General features: G+C 40.8%; 1 protein-coding gene across 2 annotated transcripts in view; it reads left to right on the top strand.

Annotated features, from left to right (window-relative positions):
* AMPD2 (adenosine monophosphate deaminase 2) overlaps nucleotides 1-22323 on the top strand; it is a 262492-nt gene that overhangs the window by 15246 nt on the left and 224923 nt on the right. Inside the window, exon 1 of one of the 2 annotated variants that reach the window (XM_082246181.1) lies at nucleotides 130-511. The exons of the other annotated variant lie outside the window; for it this stretch is intronic. Within the exon in view, the coding sequence (XP_082102307.1) occupies nucleotides 451-511 (61 nt within the window). The 5' untranslated portion in view covers nucleotides 130-450. Of the gene's footprint in view, nucleotides 1-129; nucleotides 512-22323 lie in introns of those variants that run through there. 2 annotated transcript variants of the gene reach the window in all.

Genomic DNA, 22323 nt, shown 5'->3' with positions numbered 1-22323 from the left:
GTGAAAGAATGAAGTACTGCAATTACAGAGGACAGTGCTGCAATGCATAGAGAGGGTAAATGCAAAAAACTGAAAGGCTGCATCTATTCGATGTAGGAATCGTACACAGATCCCCATCTCCTGTAGCAGCCCCTCACACTGTTGCATGCAGAAAGGAGGAGCCTGCTATAAACACTAGTTTCCAAGCACACACAAATTCATATGCACATACACTGCTGCCATCTCTCCCTGTTGTTGCTGCTGCTGTCACACTGCAAGGCTATGCAGTACAAGGACACAGATCTACACATTGGCACTTTAGTTGACGTCTCTCACTGTTTCTGCAGCTGCTACACATAAAGGCACTGAGGTCCACACAAGCAGCGAATTACAATCCAAAAAAAGATCATCACTGCAAGTCACCCTAAAAAAAAACAAAAAGAAAAAACAGGTGACTGCCATCCAGGCAACATGTCCGGAAGCAAATCTCCTTTCAAAAAGAGAGCCAGTCTGCAGGCACCAAGCCCAGCAGGTGAGTGACAGGGGCTGGGTATTAGTGCTGGAGTGCAGGTGGTAAAAGAGGACAGCTTTGATGGGCAGATGGTAAAAGAAGGATAAGAAGGGGGAGGAGGGACAAGGAGAGAATTTACAGAGGAGCTTTACATGCTCATACATAATTACTGCAATAAAACTGTTGTATTTTGAAACTGTGTATAGTAACAAATTTGGGGGAAATGCCTGAATGTCAACAATTGTCTGTTTGTAGCCAGTATCGCATGGCAATATTGTCGCATAAATCAAAAATAGATCTTCTTAATTCTTTCATAGGAAACAGCATCTAGAATTTAGAATAAAGAATATAGGGATTAGAAAAGCAAGGAATAGAATGTCAAACACGCTGTCATTAAAAGGGATGGCTGCTTGTGTATTACTTACTGGCACACCTGGCTAGAATGTAGAAGGTGGAAGTGTAATCGCAGGTTACCTAGGCATAAAAGATGAGAAATAGGAAAAACAAGATAGATGTTTTAAGGGAGGGAGATGAAGAAATCCAAAATACATCTTTTTTCTTTTGACAGGCTTAAGCAAGAAGGAAGAAGATGGCAATTATTTGTATGAAAGACCTAGACCTAGACTAAGTCAACAGTTGTTATAATTCCATTTATTTTTTACATTTACATAAGTACACGATTATTACTATAATTATACTAGCGCCATCTTACCAGAGCCAGAACTGTAACATTAGTCTCAAAGCCGTAACAATGCAATCTTAAAAAAAAAAAAACAGGATTATATCTAAATAAAGATGCCTTAAAGAGGAATTTCACTTGTTTTTACAAAAATAAGTCAGCAGCTGCAAGTACTGTAGCTGCTGACTTTTAAGAAAGACATACTAGTCCATGATGTCCAGTGCTGTCTTCCTAGTAGCCAAAACCTTCAAAGTTCTTTAGGTTCCTGTGTCGCTATCCTGGATTCAGGATCTGGCTGGCACTTCTTGATGACATGCACAAGATTAGCCAGCTGGGGCAGATTGGGCCTGTGGCCTCCTGGATGTGTGATGTGATCCTAGGAGGCGGAGGATAGAAGATGAACCTGGCACAATGTCATCCTTGCCTAGGCAAGGAATAATAAAAAAACAAATCCAAATGTGTGACAGGGAAACAGAGGGATAGAAGGAGGCTATGGGGTTGATTTGCTAAAACTGGAGAGGGCAAAATCTGGTGCACCTGTGCATGGTAGCCAGTCAGCTTATAACTTCAACTTGTTCAATTAGGCTTTGAAAAAAAAAAAAAAAACCTTAAAGCCGATTGGTTTCTATGCAGAGTTGCATCAGATTTTGCTTTCTCCAATTTTAGTAAATCAACCTCAGTGTGCAAACTTTGAGGGTCTGCTTTAAAGCACTAGTAAACTCTCTTTTTTAACATACCCACAGGTAAGCTTACAATTAGGCTTACCTATAGGTACAATGAATATCTCCTAAACATACACTGTTTAGGAGATATTTACATCAGCAATAGCCGATGAAGTCAGCCTTGCATGTGCTGTGGTACTCTGAATTCAGGGCATTGAGTATGCCATGAAATGCAGAGGGCTATGCCGTGGCCCGGGCTTCTGCGCGCAGGCGTGCGAGTGATGTCATCGTGGTCTGACATTCATATGGCCAGAGCCAGGAAACCCGGAAGGAAGACCGAGTGAAGATAGAAGTGCTCGGGGAGCTGGGATTGCTGGGCTGGAGAGCTTCATTTTCAGGTACGTCTGTCATAATGTGCTAGTATGCAGTGCAGTATTTTCGGGGAAACACAGTATATATCATCTACTACTTTTCTATATTCTTCATAACAAAAAGAAAAGGGGCGCACAGACCTAGTGCATAAAAACATTTGTTAAAATATTAAAAAGTATACATTATACTCACAAAGCAGGTGTGAATACACACACATCAACATGATATACATAAAATCTCCAAGGTAGCCAAGAAACTGCACGATGCTGAATGGTATGCAGTGTGCCGCATGAGGCTGCTGTGGCTAGGCTGACGCGTTTCAGGGGCGAGCCCCCTTCCTCAGAGCCAAAAGAGTTGCTGCTGGCTTTTTCTTTTTGTTGTTGTTTCCCAGTTGGTTCCGGATACCCTTGATCCTGAAGGGGCAGCAAGACCATAAGCTTTATCCACTAAAGTCTGAAGTATCCCTCTTCCCTCCGTCATATTTTCAATCGAGCGCAGGAGAATTGTTCTACAACTATATTCTTCATAATTTAGGGACCGTGACACTATTCTGAGGTTCACACTGACTATATTCCATTTATTCCTGCTCTTGATATAATTGGCCAGATGCAATCTTTGCACATGGATTGGGTAATATAGGAGTAACCGCCATTGCTGATACAAATTCTTCTGATATTGCAAGTACTCAATATAGATTTCTCCTCATCTGTTTTGTCTTGAGGAGATGTGTCCATCTCTAGTCAATGTAGAAGCCCATAAAATTTAAATAACAATTTGTCCATTTTCAGATGGATTGGGAAACAATATGCCATCTATGGGGCATCAGCCTTGGCTAAGACTTGTCAGAAGAAAAAGCAATCTGACTATTTGAAAAATAAGTTGTAAGCTCAGTTCCTGGGCTTTCTGGGTTCTAGCCAGCCTTCCTGTGCTATAAAAAGAGGGATGGCTGAGGTCCAGTGCCCTGGGTAGTCGATTTGGTTGGTTTTGTTCCCACTCGCAGTTGAAGGTACTAGGACTTCTGCGCCTTGCAGTCCGCTGAGGACACCGGGATTTTCTGAGACATCCAAGCAATGGAGAATGCCAAGATGGACTCTCACCTCATGGAGGTATGTCTGAACAACCACGCCACAGTAGTTAGTGTAAGTAGAAGGGCGTTGTTCATGTTGAACTGTTATGCTGCAACCTATTTAGTAAAGTTAGATTAACTGTTCTGAGCCTGGCCTGAAGTTATTCAAAGGGCTGCATGTTGGTAAAAAAAACCTTGGATGGGCATCGTAGCGAACACAGTATACAGGGATATGGGAAATTATTTTTGACATGAACACACACACCAACACACGCTAAATCAATAGACTAGTGTCTTTATTCAACCTTACCAACTATGTAACTATGTAAGTTCAAGACATCAACCAACCAGTCCTTAGGCGTGGTACCTGGTAGAGTGACAGGTCTTCCAGTAGCAAGGAGGTCAATGTCTGGCTCCCTCCCTACTGGTCGGTATCCAATAGCAATTGGGTCCAAACTCAAAATATGGAGATCTATAACCTGGTCACGAGGTACGAGAAAAGAGTTAATGAGTGCACGCGTGAGGTCTGTGTTTTGTGCACACCTTAACCCCGTTCTGTTACAGTGAGTAAGTTAACAGAGGTACGCTGGACTGGTGGAGTGGACGCAGGCTCAGCACATCCCTTCTAATGCAACATCTACCAAGTTAGAGTGTTTAGTGACATAGGACAGTACTTTGCTCTGTGGTGACATGCAGGGCAATCCAGTGAGGTACGATATTATGCAAATTTGTTGCATACTATTGCACAGCTCTGGAACACAGAGAAACATTCAGATTGATTTACTAAAGGCAAAAAGACTGTGCACTTTGCAAAGTGCAGTTGGACTCTGCAAGTACAGTTGTTCCAAAGCTTAGTAAATGAGGTAGGGCTTCACTTTACAAAGAATACCCAATCAAATGCAAGGGGGAAAAAAAAACAGCATTTTTGCTTGCACATGATTGGGTGATGGAAGTCAGCAGAGTTTCTGCTCATTTACTAAGCTCTGGAGCAACTGCTTTTGCAGAGTGCAACTGCACTTTGCAAAGTGCACAGTCTATTTGGCTTTAGTAAATCAACCCCATTGTGTTCTTGTGTGAACATGACACACAGAAAACAATTGTTTTTGTGTGCCATTGCAATTAACCCCATGCTTATCCATGAGGACAAATGCAGGTAACTGCACATAGTGAGAACTTTGTGTGAATGGGGAAATTCTGATTTCAATTGGGATCAGTCTGAGATGCAGCATCAAGTTGCTTTTGCATTCTCATTGTATTGAGAGAGAAGCAGTTCCAAAGTGAGCAAAAGCCTGTGACACAGGCCCTGTATGGTGACATTTAAAAACCATGGTACAGTGGGAAAAATAATTATTTGATCCACTGCAGATTTTGTAAGTTTGCCTACTTACAAAGAAATGAAGGGTCTATAAAAAAAAAAAAAAACATTTTAAAAATTAAGTTGACAAATTAATTAAGTTAACAAATGTTAAAAATTAAGTTGCAGTTCAGTGAGTAAAATAGGTATTTGATCCCCCACAAACTGGATATAGTATGTGCTCATGTGGTATCCAGATTAGTCCTGTCAATTTAAGAAGGTGCTCCTCCTAACAACAACCCGTTATGTGTAGAGACACCTGTCCACAGAATCTCTTTCTTCCATTCAAACCTCACCATCCGGTGAGATCAAAGATCTGTTACGGGACATCAGGGAGAAGATTGTAAACCTGCCCAAGTCTGATATGGGCTACAAGACCATCAGCAAGAAGCTTGGTGAGAAGGAGACAATTGCTGGAGCGATTGTTTGCAAATGGAAGAAATACAAAATAAACATTAATCGCCCTTGGTCTGGAGCTCCATGCAAGATTTCACCTCATGGAGTAAGGATGATCATGAGAAAATTGAGGAATCAGCCCAGAACTACAAAGGAGGAGCTTGTGAATTATCTCAAGGCAGTTGGGACCACAGCCACCAAACAAAGCATTGGTAACACAATATGCCGCCATGGATTGAAATCCTGCAATGCCCGCAAGGTCTCCCTCCTCAAGAAGGCACATGTACAGGCACATCTAAAGTTTGCAAATGAACATCTAAATGATGCAGAATAGGACTGGGAGAAAGTCCAGTCAGATGAGACCCAAATTGAGCTCATTGGCATTAACTCGACTCGTTGTGCTTGGAGGAAGAAAAATGCTGATTATGACCCTAAGAACACCATCCCAACAGTAAAGCATGAAGGTGAAAACATTATGCTTTTGGGCTGTTTCTCTGCTAAAGGTACATGCCGACTTTGCCGCATTAAAGGGGCCAACGGATGGGTCATGTATTGCACAATCTTGGATGAGAACCTTCTTCCCTCAGCCAGAATACTGAAGATGGGTCATAGATGAGTCTTGCAGCGTGACAATGACCCAAAACATACTGCCAAGGCAACAAAGAGTGGCTCAAGAAGAAGCACATTAAGAAGCACATAGAGTGACCTAGCCAGTCTCCAATCCTTAATGATATAAAAAAAATCTATGGAGGGAGCTGAAACTTCGAGTTGCCATGCTACAGCCAAGAAACCTTAAGGATTTAGAGAAGATCTGTAAAGAAGAGTGGACCCAAATCCCTCCTGAGATGTGTGCAAACCTGATAACCAACTACAAGAAATGTCTTACCTCTGCTTGCCAACAAGGGTTTCTCCACCAAGTACCAAGTCATGTTTTGCTTGGGGATCAAATACTTATTTTACTCACTGAATTGCAACTCAACATTGTGGTGCCCATGCACCTTCATAGGGGCAGATCTATGCTTTCCTAAAGGCAAATGGGAGACAGTGCCTCATTACAGTGGTGTTAGCTACCTGAAGACTGTAAATAGCCTAATTAAAAATAAAATGCCACCTAGCAACTTAAAAAACAAGGTAAGTGTAAGGCTCATTAACCACTTCCATACAGTGCAGTTACACCCTCTTCCTGCGCAGACCAATTTTCAGCTTTCAGTGCTCTCACACTTTGAATGATAATTACTCAGTTATGCAACCCAATCAATTTTTATATCATTTTTTTCACACAAATAGAGCTTTATTTTGGTTGTATTTAATCACCACTGGGTTTTTTATTTTTTTTGCGATATAAGTGAAAAAAGAGCGAAAAGTTTGAAAAAAAAAAACTTTTTGTTTTAGTTTCTATTATAAAATTTTGCAAATAAGTAATTATTTTTCATAAATTTGGGCCAAAATTTATACTACTACATATCTTTGGTAAAAATAACCCAAATTAGTGGCTATTATTTTGTCTGTGTGAAAGTTATAGAGTCTACAAGCTATGGTGCCAATCATTGAAAATTGATCACACCTGATGTACCAAGGCCTATCTCATTTCTTGAGACCCTGAAATGTCAGGACAGTACAAATACCCGCCAAATGACTCCTTTTTGAAAGGTAGATAGTCCAGGGTATTTAGTAAGAGGCATGGTGAGTTTTTTGAAGTTGTAATTCTTTCCCACAATTCTTGGAAAAATTAAGAAATAATTTTTTTATTTTTTTTTACACAAAATTTTCATAATAACAAGTTATTTCTCACACACAGTATATGCATGCTTGCAATTACACCCCAAAATACATTATGCTACTCCTCCTGAGTATGGCAATACCACATGAGTGAGACTTTTACACAGCCTAGCCACATACAGAGGCCCAACATGCAAGGAGCACTGTCAGGTGTTCTAGGAGCATAAATTACACATCTCATTTCCTAACGACATATCACATTTTTGAAGGCCCTGGAGCACCAGGACAAGGGAATTACCCACAAAATGACCCCATTTTGGAAAGCAAACACCCCAATGTATATTCTATGAGGCATAATGAGTCTTTTGAACAATGTCATTTTTTTCCACAAGTTTTTGGAAAATATGGAAAGAAAATTAAAACGCATTTTTTTTTTACACAAAGTTGTCAATTTATAAGATATTTCTAACACATAGCATGTGTATAGCAAAAACTACACCCCAAAATACATTCTGCTACTCCTCCTGAGTATGGCGATACCACATATGTAAGACTTGACTTTGTCACTACATAGCCACATACAGAGGCCCAACATGCAAGGAGCATCGTCAGGTGTTCTATGAGCATAAATTACACATATAATTTCATTACAACCAATCACACTTTTGAAGGCCCTGGAGCACCAGGACCATGGAAACCCCCACAAAATGACCCCATTTTGGAAAGCAAGCACCTCAAAACATAATCTAGGAGGAATGGGATGCAGATAGGTACTCAGGTACTCTGATGAGCTGCAGATAGGTACTCAGGTACTCTGATGGGCTGCAGACAGGTACTCAGGTACACTGATCGGCTTCAGAAAGGTACTCGAGTACTCTGATGGGCTTCAGAGAGGTACTCGGGTATTCTGATGGGTTAGAGACAGGTACTCGGGTAATCTGATGGGCTGGAGACGGGTACTCGGGTACTCTGGGCTGGAGACAGGTACTCGGGTACTCTGGGCTAAAGACAGGTACTCGGGTACTCTGGGCTAAAGACAGGTACTTGGGTACTCTGGGCTGGAGGTACCCAAGTACCTGTCACCAGAGTACCCAAGTACCTGTCATCAGAGTACCCGAGTACCTGTCATCAGTGTACCCGAGTACTTGTCATCAGAGTACCCGAGTACCTGTCATCGGAGTACCCGAGTACTTGTCATCAGAGTGCCTGAGTACCTGTCATCTGAGTACCCAAGTACCTATCATCAGAGTGCCCGAGTACCTGTCACCAGCCAACCAGAGTACCCGAGTACCTGTCATCAGCGTACCCGAGTACTTGTCATCAGAGTACCCGAGTACCTGTCATCAGAGTACCTGAGTACTTGTCATCAGAGTACCCGAGTACCTGTCATCAGAGTACCCGAGTACCTGTCACCAGCCCATCAGAGTATTCGAGTACCTGTCATCAGAGTACCTGATGGGCTGGTGACAGGTACTTGGGTACTCTGATGGGCTGGTGACAGGTACTTTGATGGGCTAGTGACAGGTACTTTGATGGGTTAGTGACAGGTACTCTTTATTGCGGGGGCAATCAGTGTGTTTTAGGGTGCACTGTAATCGGTAACTAGCTGTTACCGCAATCTCCAACTCACACGGGATCAGTGTGTGAGGAGGAGAACAGGATAACAGCTAGTTACCATGTTCTCTGTTGACATTCTGTGACTGGCTGTGATTTAATTGGCTCTTTACCCTGATCAGGGATGGACTGTTTTAGAGTGACACTCTCCATCCCCGATCGCCGCTCTGCGCGCCCCTGGGGGCACGCAGGAGCGGCATGCACGAGGAAAGTGCACGTGGCCGACTGTGATTGGACACAGTCGGTCACATGGTAAAGAGCCAGTTTTTTAATGGCTCTTTACACAGATCGGGGGTGGGCTGTGTCCCGACGGACGTGGCACATCCCCGATCCCTACGCTGCGTCCCCCAGGGGGGTGGGAGAGCAGCGGGAACGGGCGAACGTCATACGGCGGCCGCCCAGATTGAGGAGATGTTCCTGCCAGCATCATATTACTATGGCCCGGTATGGAACTGGTTAAACAAGGTCAATCCAGGACGCTATGTGGAGGTAAACATCGAGGAGCCACCAGGGTCCACTGCAACAATGTGGGATGTTGGGGAAAGCCAGTCAGACACTTCCAAAATGGCGCAGCAATGCACATGTGACAGGTGGCGTCAGTGGGATGACATCACCGGAATTGGAGCTGCAAAGCTTTTCCCAGACATCGGGCATGCACCCTCTTTCATCAGGCAATAAAATGTTCCTAAGGTGGAATTTTTAATTATATATGAGGGTGTCTGAACCGCTTCACGCCTACATTTCCACTATTTTGATGTTAGCTCCTTGCGGGCACCTTCATTTTATACAGGGTCTCTTTAAAAGCTAAGTTTACCTTTTACATAAAGTGATGTATATGGTGAGGCGGTTTTACACTTTAGTAAACAGACATTTGGAACCATACAATGAATAATTTATATATAAAGTGGCTACAGTGTTGAAAAAACTGCAAAAAAAGTGCTTGTACATCTATTGCACATTGCAAGCACTTTTTTTTGCACTTTTTTCAACTACGGTAGCCACTTTATATATAAATGATTCATTGCATGGATCCAAATGTCTGTTTATTAAAGGGTAATAGCGCCTCACCATATACATCACTTTATTTAAGCACATACTTAAATTGACGGCGAAATTACTATACATTTAGAAATAGAGGGTAGGCGCTGTATTTCAATATCTATACCTTTTACATAAATTGGCCCATGCAGAGGGGGGGGGCCCCAGTAGTTTAAAATATAGTGTGCTGCTAAAAAAAAATTGTTTAATGCAAATGCCAATTATAGGCCCTTTCTAACTTCCATGAAGCCTGGCTGAATTACTCCCAATGTTTACATTCCTATATCCTGGCTTATTTCCAGGACATGGTCTGTAATAAAATGGCTTCTGAGTCTTCTTCTTTGAGGACAGCTAAAGTAATAGCAACAGAGTCTCTTTAATGTAACAATACCACAATGTTACTGGTTTGTTTTATTTCCATTCCATAGCCATTTCCCCAACTGATTAATACTGAATGTTTTCTCCACCTTGCATTCATATCCTTCTTAACAAACAATGCCAACAATATTGCATCACACCCACATTCCATCTGCTAAAATTGTATGCTCGGCAAGTACTGCCAAAGCTAGCCCTTTTATGCAGTGACGCAGCATTCTCTTTCCAGCTCACAAGCCAAAAAGTACACTCATGTACTTTGAACGATAGCTTATGCATTAGATCAGAAAGCAGACCTTTAAAACAAAAGGTGAATTGTCATGCTGCGTGATTCTGCTGATAATTAAAGAGCATCTGCTGAAGAAAAAAAAAACTAGAAGAGAAGTGCCAATATTGACAGCCAAAGCTTGGAAATCCATTAGTTTATATAGTAGACCGATCTTATCTATAAACATAAGCTGTTTACTTCCCTCTATCTTTATATATATATAATAGCTGTCCACTGCATAGTTTTCCCTAAAACCTAAATACTCAACATATTTTTTGTAAGAAATGTCCATTCTGGTGCATGGTGCATAAAGTTGGTAACACCAATCTAGGACAATTACTATTTTGTATAGTAGGCTCCAGGGCTTTTTTTCTCAGACAATACGTGCAGGAACTCCCCTTTCTGAGTCACCCCTTGTATCCGCCCCTACCCACCTCCTGCACCATTCCTTGGTTCCACCCCCTACCCACCTCCCAAGTACTGCTCCTTTTTGAGAATACAGAACCATGTGACATTGTGGTGCTAAGTAATATGTATGGAGTTTGTTAATAATGACAAGAAAAACAATAAACTAGATCACATGCAGCCAGCAACAATAGACCCCCTCAGCAACAATGAACCACTCAGAACTAAATACCCCCCAGCAACAAAAGATCCCCAGCAGCAATAATAGATCTACCTGCAGCCAGCACCAATAGACTTCCCATCAGCCACCAAAAATAAACCCTCCCCAGCAACAATGTATCACTCGCAACAAAATACCCCCTCCCCTAGCAACAACTGACCCCCAGCAACAGCAGATCCCCCGACCCCCGCCAACAACAATAGACCTCCTGAGCAACAGTAGACACCCCTCCCCACCCTGCAAAAGTAGATCTCCTCCAGCAACAATAGATCCCCCCAGCAGCTAGCATAAATAGACCTTGAACCCCTTGCCATTAAATACAGTCAGTGTTGGAGGTGCCGGAACTGCGTTCCCCCCACGTTCCTGCTGAAAAAAAGCCCTGGTAAGCTCTAACGAGCAGGGCACTCTGATTCCTACTGTATTAAATTGTATTGCAATTTTACTGTCTACCCTCATTGTTGTAAAGCGCTGTATAAACTATCGGCGCTATATAAATCCTATATAATAATATTAATAATAATTTTGAGGTTTTGCTATTATGCAAAAGTTACTGAAGGGTAGCTGACTTTCCTACATGCAAGTCATTGAGCACCACATTGAGTCACACCAGAAAATACTGTAACACCTCACAGTTCTCCCACCTCCCCCTCTTTGCAGGAGAAAAGTTTTCATTGATTTTTAATGGAGGGCTTTTTGATTCCTTTTGATCCACCTTGTCATAAAATGTCAGCTTTCTTATTGGACCTAAGCAACACTCCATAGAAGCCAGTTTTTTCATGTACTTCAGTGATGATGGCCCATAAGACTGGAATGTCTATGCAATTTGAGATAAGTGGCTTTATAATTTAAAGCTGTATTTGGGCTGTAAACCAGAGGTTCTGAATGTACAGTTGACCAAAAGGGGCATAAAGGAATGATTTGTGTGGATCCACCTCCTAGCCTAAAAAGAGGATTTCCCTTATTTGGGATTTGTGTCTGTTCAAAAACTATTTGCGTTCCTTTGCACTGGCTTATTGAAGGGCTTTTTCACTCACCTCACCATAATCTGTTGGGTTATACTTTCTTCTTGAATCCCAATCCCTAGTTTTTAGAAGCCACTGTTTCCATAAAGCAGGTTGGAAACAGCTTCATGCAGTTTGGAATAAATGGCAATAAAATCCAAGATATTACGCTGTATCTGTCCTATAAAACCAGTTGTTCTCAGTCAAAAACATGGCCACCCACTGATGATGTCACTCTTGTTAAAAAACATCAGTTACAACAAAGACATGTACAGTTCCTGTCTACAGACCACCCCTTCTACAATTAAGCCTGTGAGTGTGAAAAAAACATCAGAAGGCGTGGTCCTGTAGGCGAGCACCCAATATGTGTTTGTCCTGGCTGAATAAGGTTTTTTTTTATGAAGAGTGATGTCATCAGCTGTGCAATGCTGTGTTTGATACAGCGACCATACACAGAGCAGAGTTGGGCTCCCTGTGGCCAGCACCTGGCCCATCCAAGATGGAGGAGGACTGTTGAAGTTGAAGACTATTTTCTCATCTTCAATAAGCAGTAGAATCTCCATTAATTTTTATTGAAAGGCCATCCACCATTATTTTCAATGATGATTCTACAGTTTCTATGATTACAGTTGTCCTTTAAAATGTATCTCACACCAAAACTTTAATTTTGTTTTAGTTTTGAGTGAAGAATAGAGAAAACCTGTATCAGCTTCTTTCTGTGTGTATCCTCAATAGGTGCACACTCTCTATGTTTTCTGTTATCCACTGCCACCAGAACCTAAAGTGAGGGAAAAGCCCACATTGTTGAGTTAGTACCAGAACTCAAATAGATCCTTTCCTATGTTTTCCTCTTGTTCTTCTCACCCGATCATCTATTCTGATTCAAATTCAAATTTCTTTTGCTAGAGATCAATTGCTATTGGTCTTCTTCCTGAATTGTTTTTTCATTCCTGGATACTGTTCAACCCAGTATATCCGGTATAGGAAATTCCAGTTTTTTTACAGAAGTCTTGCAGTTCTTCCGGGAATCTCAATTTTGCCGTGCATCCCTCTTTCTGGCCTACCAAGCATGCTGGGAAACCCCAAATATACCGAATGTCATGGTTTTGCATCAGCTCTAAAGAGGTTTCAATAGCCTCCTTCTTCTTAATGTCTCCTGTGATAGATTCATGAAAATCTGGAGGTTGACACTTTCATATTTTATTGGTGGCTTCCCCTTCATATCCCCCCAGATTTAAGCTTTTTCTTCATAATAGGCTGCATATTCTAAAAAATGTTCTTCTGTTCCGATTTTCCTGGTCATCCAGTTTGTATGCAAGGTTCCTTTGTTCGATTTTTAAAACTTTATTTTCTCATTTTAATTTATTTATTGTTTGTGTATGGCTATTTAATCTCTCTTCCATGTCTTCCACTCATGACAGTACATGGCCCAGATCGCTGTGTATTGTTGCCATCTCAGTTTTTAAAAGGTGCAGGAGAAGGGTAGAATGGGGGGGGGGGAAGGGGTTATTGTGCTGGAAATTCTTTGCTCTCTTGATTCTCCTTCTCGCCCATAGAGTTGACCACCCTCCCCTCCCTAGTCTGCCCCCCCCCAAGCTCCGGCTACATCTTTGGAGGGGGGGGGGCTAGGGGAGATAGAGACTCAATATGACAACCCTAAACTTTCAGACTTACAATGTTAGAGGGCTACACACCCCAGGAGAAAAGACATAAGGTATTACAGGAAATCAAAAGATACTCCGCAAACATAATATTTCTACAGTAGATGCACATAGCACAGAATACAAATGTAAAACTGTACTCAAAATCATATCCAACATGGTATAATGGAGACTCCCTAACTAGAAGAGTGAAAGGGGTAGCTATAGGAGTGGCAAAAGAGGTTAAATTTGAGATAGAGGATAGGAAGGTAGATCTGGAAATGCGTTACATATTACTGAAAGGTAACCTACAAGGAATGGAATGTACCTTGGACAACGTATTTTGCCCCAACAAAAATACGAAAGGTTACCGTTAAAGAGGTCTTGGGAAAATTAACGGAATTTAAGAAGGGTAAATTAATCCTAGCAGGAGACTTTAATTTCTGCATGGATCCACAAATAGACAGTAGGTCGCATGCACTGGGGACTGGGGATGGTCAATTAGAAATGGTAAAGAGGAAATTTCACCAATGTAAACTGATGGATGTTTGGAAAACCCAACACCCTCAGGCAAAGGACTACTCATTCCCCTCCTCAGTGCATGATACGTACTCATTGTTAGATTATATCTTAGTGGAACATATACTTATGGAATCAGTAGTAAAATCATCCTCAGTGCATAATACGTACTCAGGGTTAGATTATATCTTAGTGGAACATAGAATCATGGAATCAGTAGTAAAATCATATATTGAAATAACATTGACTTCAGATCATGCCCCAGTAATAGTGATAAAAAATGAAATAGAACAATATTTTGCGTTGAACGAGTCCCCTAAGGTCTAAAAAGCCACAATATGGCAAGCGCACAAGGCCTATAACAGGGATCTCTACAGCAGCAAGAAAGAAGAAGGAAAGACCAAGAGATATGGAAAAATGAATAAAAGAAATATGTGCGTTGGAACAGATGCATAAAAAGAAAGCAGATACTGAAGTACAACAGTTACTAATAATAAAAAGAGACCAAATAAAAGATTTAATGGAATAAGAAATAAGACAGGCCTTTAATAGAGTGGCAAAAGACAGGTATAATGGGGGAATTAACCTAGGAAATATCTCGCAAAAATCCTAAAAAATAAACAAAATCATTAAATTATATAGAAAAAATAATAAAGAGATGGTATATGGAACATCAGAAATTGCAAAGGTTTTCCTACTAGTGCCCTCTATTCTGTGCTGCAAAAGGAGACAAGAGAAGCAGAAATAAAAAGGAAACATAAAATACAGGAATACCTAAGAGAAACAAAATTACCAAAAGTCTCAGCCGAAAAACTGCAGGCCTTAGAAGACCCAATAACACAAGCTGAGATTAGAACAGAAATAAAAAATACACAAACAGGAAAGAGCCCAGGACCAGACTGATTTACAATAAGAAGGCGCTGTATAAATTATGTGCTGGGATTCACCACCTTTACTCAGCTTTGATTGAGGACACAGCAAACCATCTCATATAGGTATGTGTAGGTTGTCTATTTGGCACATTGCTACACATATCCATATGTAGATACATTGTATCATTTTTTAACTTATTGGTGGTAAATCCCAGCACATACACAAATTTATACAGTGCCTTCTTTCACCATTAAATCTTTCATTTATGCACGTGTTCATTCACATTTAAAGGGGCAGCAGTATATGTTGGTTATTTAAAATTTAGGGGTTTGGCACCTTCATTATATTTGATTTATAATAAGATACTATAAAAAAATGTAACGAACAATTAATACCAAAAATATGTGCACCTGAATAAATTGGGTGATAGGGAGGAGATGAGGAGGGAGTCATTAATAGCATTTGTCACAGTTATACCTAAGGAGCGAAACAATTTGGTAATGTCCGTGATACTTTTTTATTTGCACTAACATAAAAAATTTTCAGGACAAGCTTTCGGGCTATGTCCCCTTCATCAAGGTCCAAGCCAGTGGCAGCTGGTGTATTGGGGGCGCAGGGGCGCATGGAGTTCAATGGGGCTTTTTTTTTTTTCTTTTAGCCATGTGATTAGAGCCAGAGGCTCTAATAGGCTAAAAAAAAAGGTGGGCTCGGGGCGCAGTGAGATCACCCAGTTGTGTGACAACAGCGAATGAAAATTCGCTATTGTCACATGGATCCTCCTCCTGGCCAATCAAGAAGCGGGTCGTGAGACCCGTTTCCCGATTGGCCAAAATTTGAAGCTATGCCATTGGGCATGGAGGAGGAGGGAGGAGACACTGAAGACCGAGAAGGGAAGAAGCTGAAGTTGCCACCGCCGCTGCACTTGTCCAGATGTCGCGTCCAGGCAGGGTAAGTGACCCGGAGGATCCTGCTGTGGTCTGGGGGGGTGTATGGGGGGGTCCTGCTGTGGTCCGGGGGGGGTCCTGCTGTGGTCCGGGGGTGTATGGGGGGGGTCCTTCTGTGGTCCCGGGGGGTCCTGCTGTGGTCCAGGAGGGCTCTGCTGTGGTCTGTGGGGGTGTATGGGGGTCCTGTTGTGGTCTGGGGGGTGTATGGGGGGGTCCTGCTGTGGTCCGGGGAGGGTGTATGGCGCGCGGCCTGGTGTGGTCAGGGGGGGGGGGTGTATGTTGTGGTCCGTCTGCCGCCCCCCCCCCCCCCCCTGGCCCATGGAGCACCAGCCACCACTGGTCCAAGCAGTACTGATTCATAAAGGTTTTAGCAGAATGGTAAAAAAAACCTCTAAGCCAAAGGGAAAAAAAGAGAAAACCAAATAAACACACACAAATGTACCTGTGTAAACTAGGTGTTACTGATAGTATAGAACGCAGTGACACTAGCAGCGATGAAATCATAACATGCATGAATAAATAACATACAGCAATTAAAATAAAATATGAACACAGTAATTGTGCAGCATGCAAGTGTGAAGATATACTATAGTCCAATTCACAATAGCTGGATTGACATGCACAATGAAGTCCAACAAAAGTGCAAGCTCCTTAAACTATATAATGGAAGTATACAGTTCTTCTATAAACCAGTGCACAACACATCCACCGTCACTCAGTGCCACCCCTATTAGAATGGACACTCACCAAAGGCAGATCAATATGCGCCTGTATGTACCAAGTGTAGGGTATACTCCACCAAAGTATAAGGCACCGCTGCACCTCGTCTCCAATAAAGTCTGTGTCCCAAAACGAATATCACTCTCACGCCAGCAATAACATGTAGGTGAAAGCACAAGAGCGGGGACTCATAGCATAAATTTGTAAAGTTTTATTAAACATCACACAATGAATAAAACCCCGTTCCCATCAGAATGCTACTCACAATATTGCACAAAACATCAGGCGTTGTATCAAAATAGCCGTTAGTCCAACGCTGCTCTCTATACCATACGACTGCTCGGTACCTAAGCCGGCCAGAGACTGCAGCGTGGCGTCGGGCGTAACCAAGGTGACCGCCTGCTCACGTCCTTACGCGTTTCGTCATCAAGGACTTCTACTTGAGCACGCGGAGCGATGACCCCCTTATACCTCTTCGGGCGCAGGCGCAGCAGTTCCCAATCTGTAATCCAGAAGATTCGGAACCGCCAGCACTTCCGCCCTCACTCCTGAGAGGACCATATCGCTATAACTTCCGCCCATAGTGTATCACCTCCTCTTCTGGCCCATTAACACTTACTTATACACACCGTACGGGTATATATGGCTACCAAATCATCAGAGGATCATGAACACAAGCAGAATGATTAAACATACCAAAAATTGCGAAACTAGATACACTTACGGTAATTTGGCAATAAAATATACAATACCACTAAAATCTCACAACTTTAGTATATCAATAATAGTACTCGCAAACTAATGTTTATAAATCTCATAAAACATCACAAGTTTATAAAGAACATATATCCTATAAAATAAACACATCTATAAAAAATATGCGTATATATATAAAATTTCAAATAATAAAATGTACAGGAAATATTGATAAATATCAATGCTACAATCCACAAATATAACCCTCACATATAATGGATGTATAGCATCTGGAGGGAAAATGGCGAATAAAATTAAAAAAATAATAATTAAAAAAAATATATATTTAAAAAAATATATATATGTGTAGGATGTCCAAGTAGTATATAAAACAGAATAGACATAAAAGTCCTAAAAATGCACTTGAATGCGAATGTAAATATGAATTAATATGTAAGACACTAATTTAATCACAGAGACCGTAAGAACCTATACTAATAATTGCTAATGAAGCAATTATTGTCCAAGTCAATATTTAACCCTTTGGGGTGCAAAGCATCAGTAAGGAATATCCAGTATGTCTCCTTTGGAGAGCTCCCTCACTCTATTGGAGCCTCTCCATACTGGATCATCCCTCTCAATGCCCCAAAACTTGAAAAGGGAAGGATCCCTACTGTGGTATTGGCGAAAATGTAGGGATACATTATGGTGTTTAAACCCCTTTCTGAAATAGGCAATGTGCTCTGATACCCGAACGGCTAATGTTCTTTTGGTTCTGCCAATATAAATAAGGCCACAGGGACATTGTAAACCATACACAACATTACGTGGTGTTACAGGATATAAAATCCTTTATATCAAAAGTCAAACCGTTCGCTGAAGAGACGAAAGATCTGAAATGCCTCAAATGGGTGTTTGCCTGCCTGCAAGACCTGCATTTGCGGCAGGCAAAAAACCCCTTTGTGTCATCCCAGAACATCTTTGGTCTTACAGGTGGATCTAGAATTTTTTGGACCACTTGATCCCCAAAAGTGTATGTACCTGGCAATGATAGTAAAACCAGCATAGTTAGTGAGATAAGACAGAGGCAGAGCTAAAGACTGGAGGGGGTTTGATAGTCACAAACTGTAGAATAATGAGTAGGAAACCCATATCTAAATTTAAGCCGTTATTTTTTGTGTCAAATAGAAGTATCATTCCAAATTCAAAAGTTTTCTTCCTGGATAGTTCTGAAATTCCCTTTAAGTACTAAAACATTGAAGTCTTGTGGTCCAGCTGTGAGAAATTATGTCCCACAGGTGTGCAGAAACTATCTTCTTTATGTTTCTTTATGGTATGTCTGTGCAAATTCATCCTCATTTGCAACTTCTGTCCTGTTTCACCTACATAAGATCTTTTGATACATCTTTTGCATTGGATGTGGTACAAGACATTACTGGAGGTACAGCTGTATGATCCTGTGATATTGAAGGTCCCATTTGTGTGTGTGACACTTTTAGACAGATTGATCTGGTTGCACAGTTTGCAGCGTTTTTTATTGCAGGGTTAGCTTCCATTATTGGTGACTTCATAATCAGAAGGACATTTCCTGCTGATTAGTTTATGTCTGAGGTTGTCTGAAAGCCAGTATTGCAGGTTGTTGGAATATTCCTTTCAAAGTTGCATCCTCTGTTATGATGAGTTGTAAATCTTTGAGTATCTTTTTTATCCCTTCTAGTTCTGGATTATATGTGGTGACTAGAGGTACACGGTTATTTGTTTTTTTCTCCTTGTATTGGAGAAGATTTTTTCTTTGGGTTTTCAAGGCCGTGTTTATGTTGGTGTTGATGGTTTTGTCTTTGTGACCTTTCTTATGGAAGGAGTCTACTAGTGTTCTGAGATGTTTATCTCTGTCTTCTGGGTCTGAACATATTCGGTGGTATTTGATGGCCTGGCTGTGTATGATGGCCCATTTAGTGTGTTGGGGGTGAAAAATGGAACTGTGGAGATAGCTGCATCGGTCAGTCGGTTTCCTGTATATCGAAGTGTGAAGCTTGTCATCCCTGATGTATGTGGTGTCTAAGAGATTGCCTTGCCTGTTAGAATAATCCATTTTTAGTTTGATAGATGGGTGACCGGTGTTGATCAATGAGTAAAACTGTTTTCGATTTTCTTTACCTTCTGTCCATATGATGAAGATATCATCGATATAGTAATAATATCTGTATGGCTTTTGTTGTATGCTGTTCAGGAATTTGTCCTCCAGATCAGCCTTAAATAAGTTTGCATATTGGGGTGCCATTTTACTTCCCATAGCAGTACCCATACACCAGAGATAGACTTCATTGTTGAAAGTGAAGTAGTGTGTAAGAATGAATTTGATGAGCTGTGAAACATCCTCAGCACTGTATTTGTGGTTTGGTTAGGATGATAAGAATCTTTGACATGCAGATAACCCATCCTTGTGAGGGATGTTACTGTACAGAGATTCTACATCTATAGTGACTAGAAGTGTATTTGGTGGTCATTTTTGTACATTGTTGAGCTTGTTCAGAAAGTCAGTTGTGTCTTGCAGTAAACTTGCAGTATTCATGACTAACAGATTTAACATATTTTTTACAAGGCCTGAGATATGTTTGGTAAGTGTATTCATCAGAGGTGGGGGACTTGAGTCACATGACTTGACTTAAGTCACCAGTTTGAGGACTTGAGACTTGCTTGACTAAAATTAATAAAAGACTCGACTTGACTTGGTATTCCTGACTTGAGACTTGACTTTGACTTGAGACATATGACTCAAAATGACTTTACTTTTTTAAGTTATTAAATATTTGCATTTTCTCAAGATGTGTTAAAGCAAAATTAATGTGCCTGTTATGTTTCTGACACCACAGTCACTTAAAACACCTCAGTGTGTTCTGATTTTTAGGACACTGGCTGTTTAACAATGGAAATATTTAACATGTTTTTAGTGACTGTGGTGTTGAAACATGACCGAATGAAGGATTTTGAGCTGTTTGGGCATTCAAAGTGTTTCTTTAATATGCCAAGAAAAAAAGCACTAAGCAGTTTTGTTAATGTTGAAAATAAAACAAAACCTTTCCTGACCACTGACTTTTAACTGGTTTAAAGGTGAAAATCGGGGTAGATCAGTATTATGACTTGAATTGTGACTTGACCAAAATAAATGACTCGACTTGACTTGCTTGGTTTTTGCCACAGTAACTTGGGACTTGCTTGAGACTTGAAGGTTAAGACTTGAGACTTCCTTATGACTTGCACATGTGTGACTTACTCCTATGTCTGGTATTCATACCTGTTATGATGGGTCTGCCTGGATTTCCTGGCTTGTGAATCTTGGACAGCATGTAGAAGTCCCCAATTTCTGGATTATCTGGAATCGCATTGATAAGTTCTGAATGTAGATGAGTTGGTATTGTTTTAATGAGACCTTTTAATTGCTTAGTAAAATTATGGGTCGGATCATAATCCAGTTTTTTATAGTAAATAGTATTTGCCAGCTGCCTCCGGCCCTCTTGTATATATTTGTTTGTATCCATCACAACAACTGCTCCCCCTTTATCTGCTGGTTTGATGGCGATGGCCTAATTATTGTGCAAATCAGGCACAGCTCTTCGCTCCAGTGGTGAAAGGTTGTATAAAATTGTATTTTGCTGGGTGGATATCAGGGATGTAACTCGCAGTCTGAAGCTGTCAATATAGGTGTCCAGTTTGGAGTTGCGTCCTTGTGGAGGTGTGAAGTTGCTGTTCTTTTTCTTTTTGTTGCCTTCTATTGTCCTAGGATTCCTTTCATTACTGTGAAAATATTCTTTGAGCCTTAGTCTCTTGAAGAATTCCTCCATACCTGACAATACCTGTAAATTACCAAATTTAGTGGTTGGGCAGAATGTGAGGCCTTTGGAGAGCATTGGTGTTTTTGGCTCATACCCCGAAAGCTTGTCCTGAAAAATTGTATGTTAGTGCAAATAAAAAAATTATCAAGGACAGTACTCAATTGTCTCTGTGCCAAGTGCACTAATATGGCTACAATCACCTCAATCATGATGGAAGATACCTAAGGAGTGGAAAGACACAACATTATGTTCCAGCTACAGACCAATAGCTCTGTTGAACACAAAAATCTATGCAAAAGGGTTAGCGACAACATTAAAAGAGCTTATGCCAGAGTGGATCCACGTGGATCAAACAGGGTTTATAAGAAGGGAAGGTAAAGATAATTGAATAAGAACATTATTAATGCTGCAAAAAGAGAGAAGTGTAAAATCTCCAGCCCTACTCCTCTCGATAGATTCTGAAAAAGCATTTGACAGGGTGGACTAGGGATTTATGAAGGATACAGTAGAAAACCTGGGAATAGGCCCTAAAATGGCCCAATGGATCAAAAATCTATGCAATCATTCTACAGCGTCGGTAAAGGTCAATGAAAGTATGTCACCATCCTTTGAGATGTTCAATGGAACAAGACAAGGATGCTCGCTGTCGCCCCTACTGTATGTACTTTGTTGGCAACAATACAAAATAGTTTAGATATAAGAGGGGTGAAGATGGGAGAAGAGGAACATAAGGTTGCGGCATATGCAGATGATATCCTATTCTATATATCCAACCCTAGAACAACACTTCTAAATCTAATAAAATAACTGAAAAAGTATGGGCAACTTGCAGATTTAAAATTCAATCCGGTAAAATCGGAAATTCTAAATATATGTTTAGGTAATAAGGAAGAATTACAAAATGAGTTTCCATTTACTTAGTGGGAAAAATAATTAAAATATCTTGGAATAAAACTAACAGCCTCTCTGGGGAATTTGTATCAAGCTAATTATATTCCACTTCTTAATGAGATTAAAACAGAGATTAAGAAAATATCATCACGCCTACTTTCCTGGATGGGATGGATAAATATTGTAAAAATGGTAATTCTCCCAAAAATTTTATATAAATTTCATATGATGCCAATATCACTGCCCCAGGTATTTTTTAAAACATTAAAGACAATGATCTTAAGACATATTTGGCAAGATGAGAAGCCAAGAGTACATTTCACGTTACGGAGTAGAGAAAAATCACAAGGGGGATTAGCAACAGACATAAAAAGATATTACAATGCAGTAATAATAGCACGAATAATAGAATAGACAAACAAAAAAGTGAAAAAAGGTGGGTTAAGATGGAGAACACATTAAACAAGACACATTTAGACAAAAATATATGGATAGCACAAAAATATAGAACACTTGATGTAGGTACGTGTGACTTGACAAGAAATGTT

This window comes from Pelophylax lessonae (assembly GCF_965119305.1).
Source record: "Pelophylax lessonae genome assembly, chromosome: 2".
NCBI classification, from domain to species: Eukaryota; Metazoa; Chordata; class Amphibia; order Anura; family Ranidae; genus Pelophylax; species Pelophylax lessonae.
Note: the sequence above shows the minus strand (reverse complement) of the source record. Positions and strands in the feature narration are given on the sequence as shown.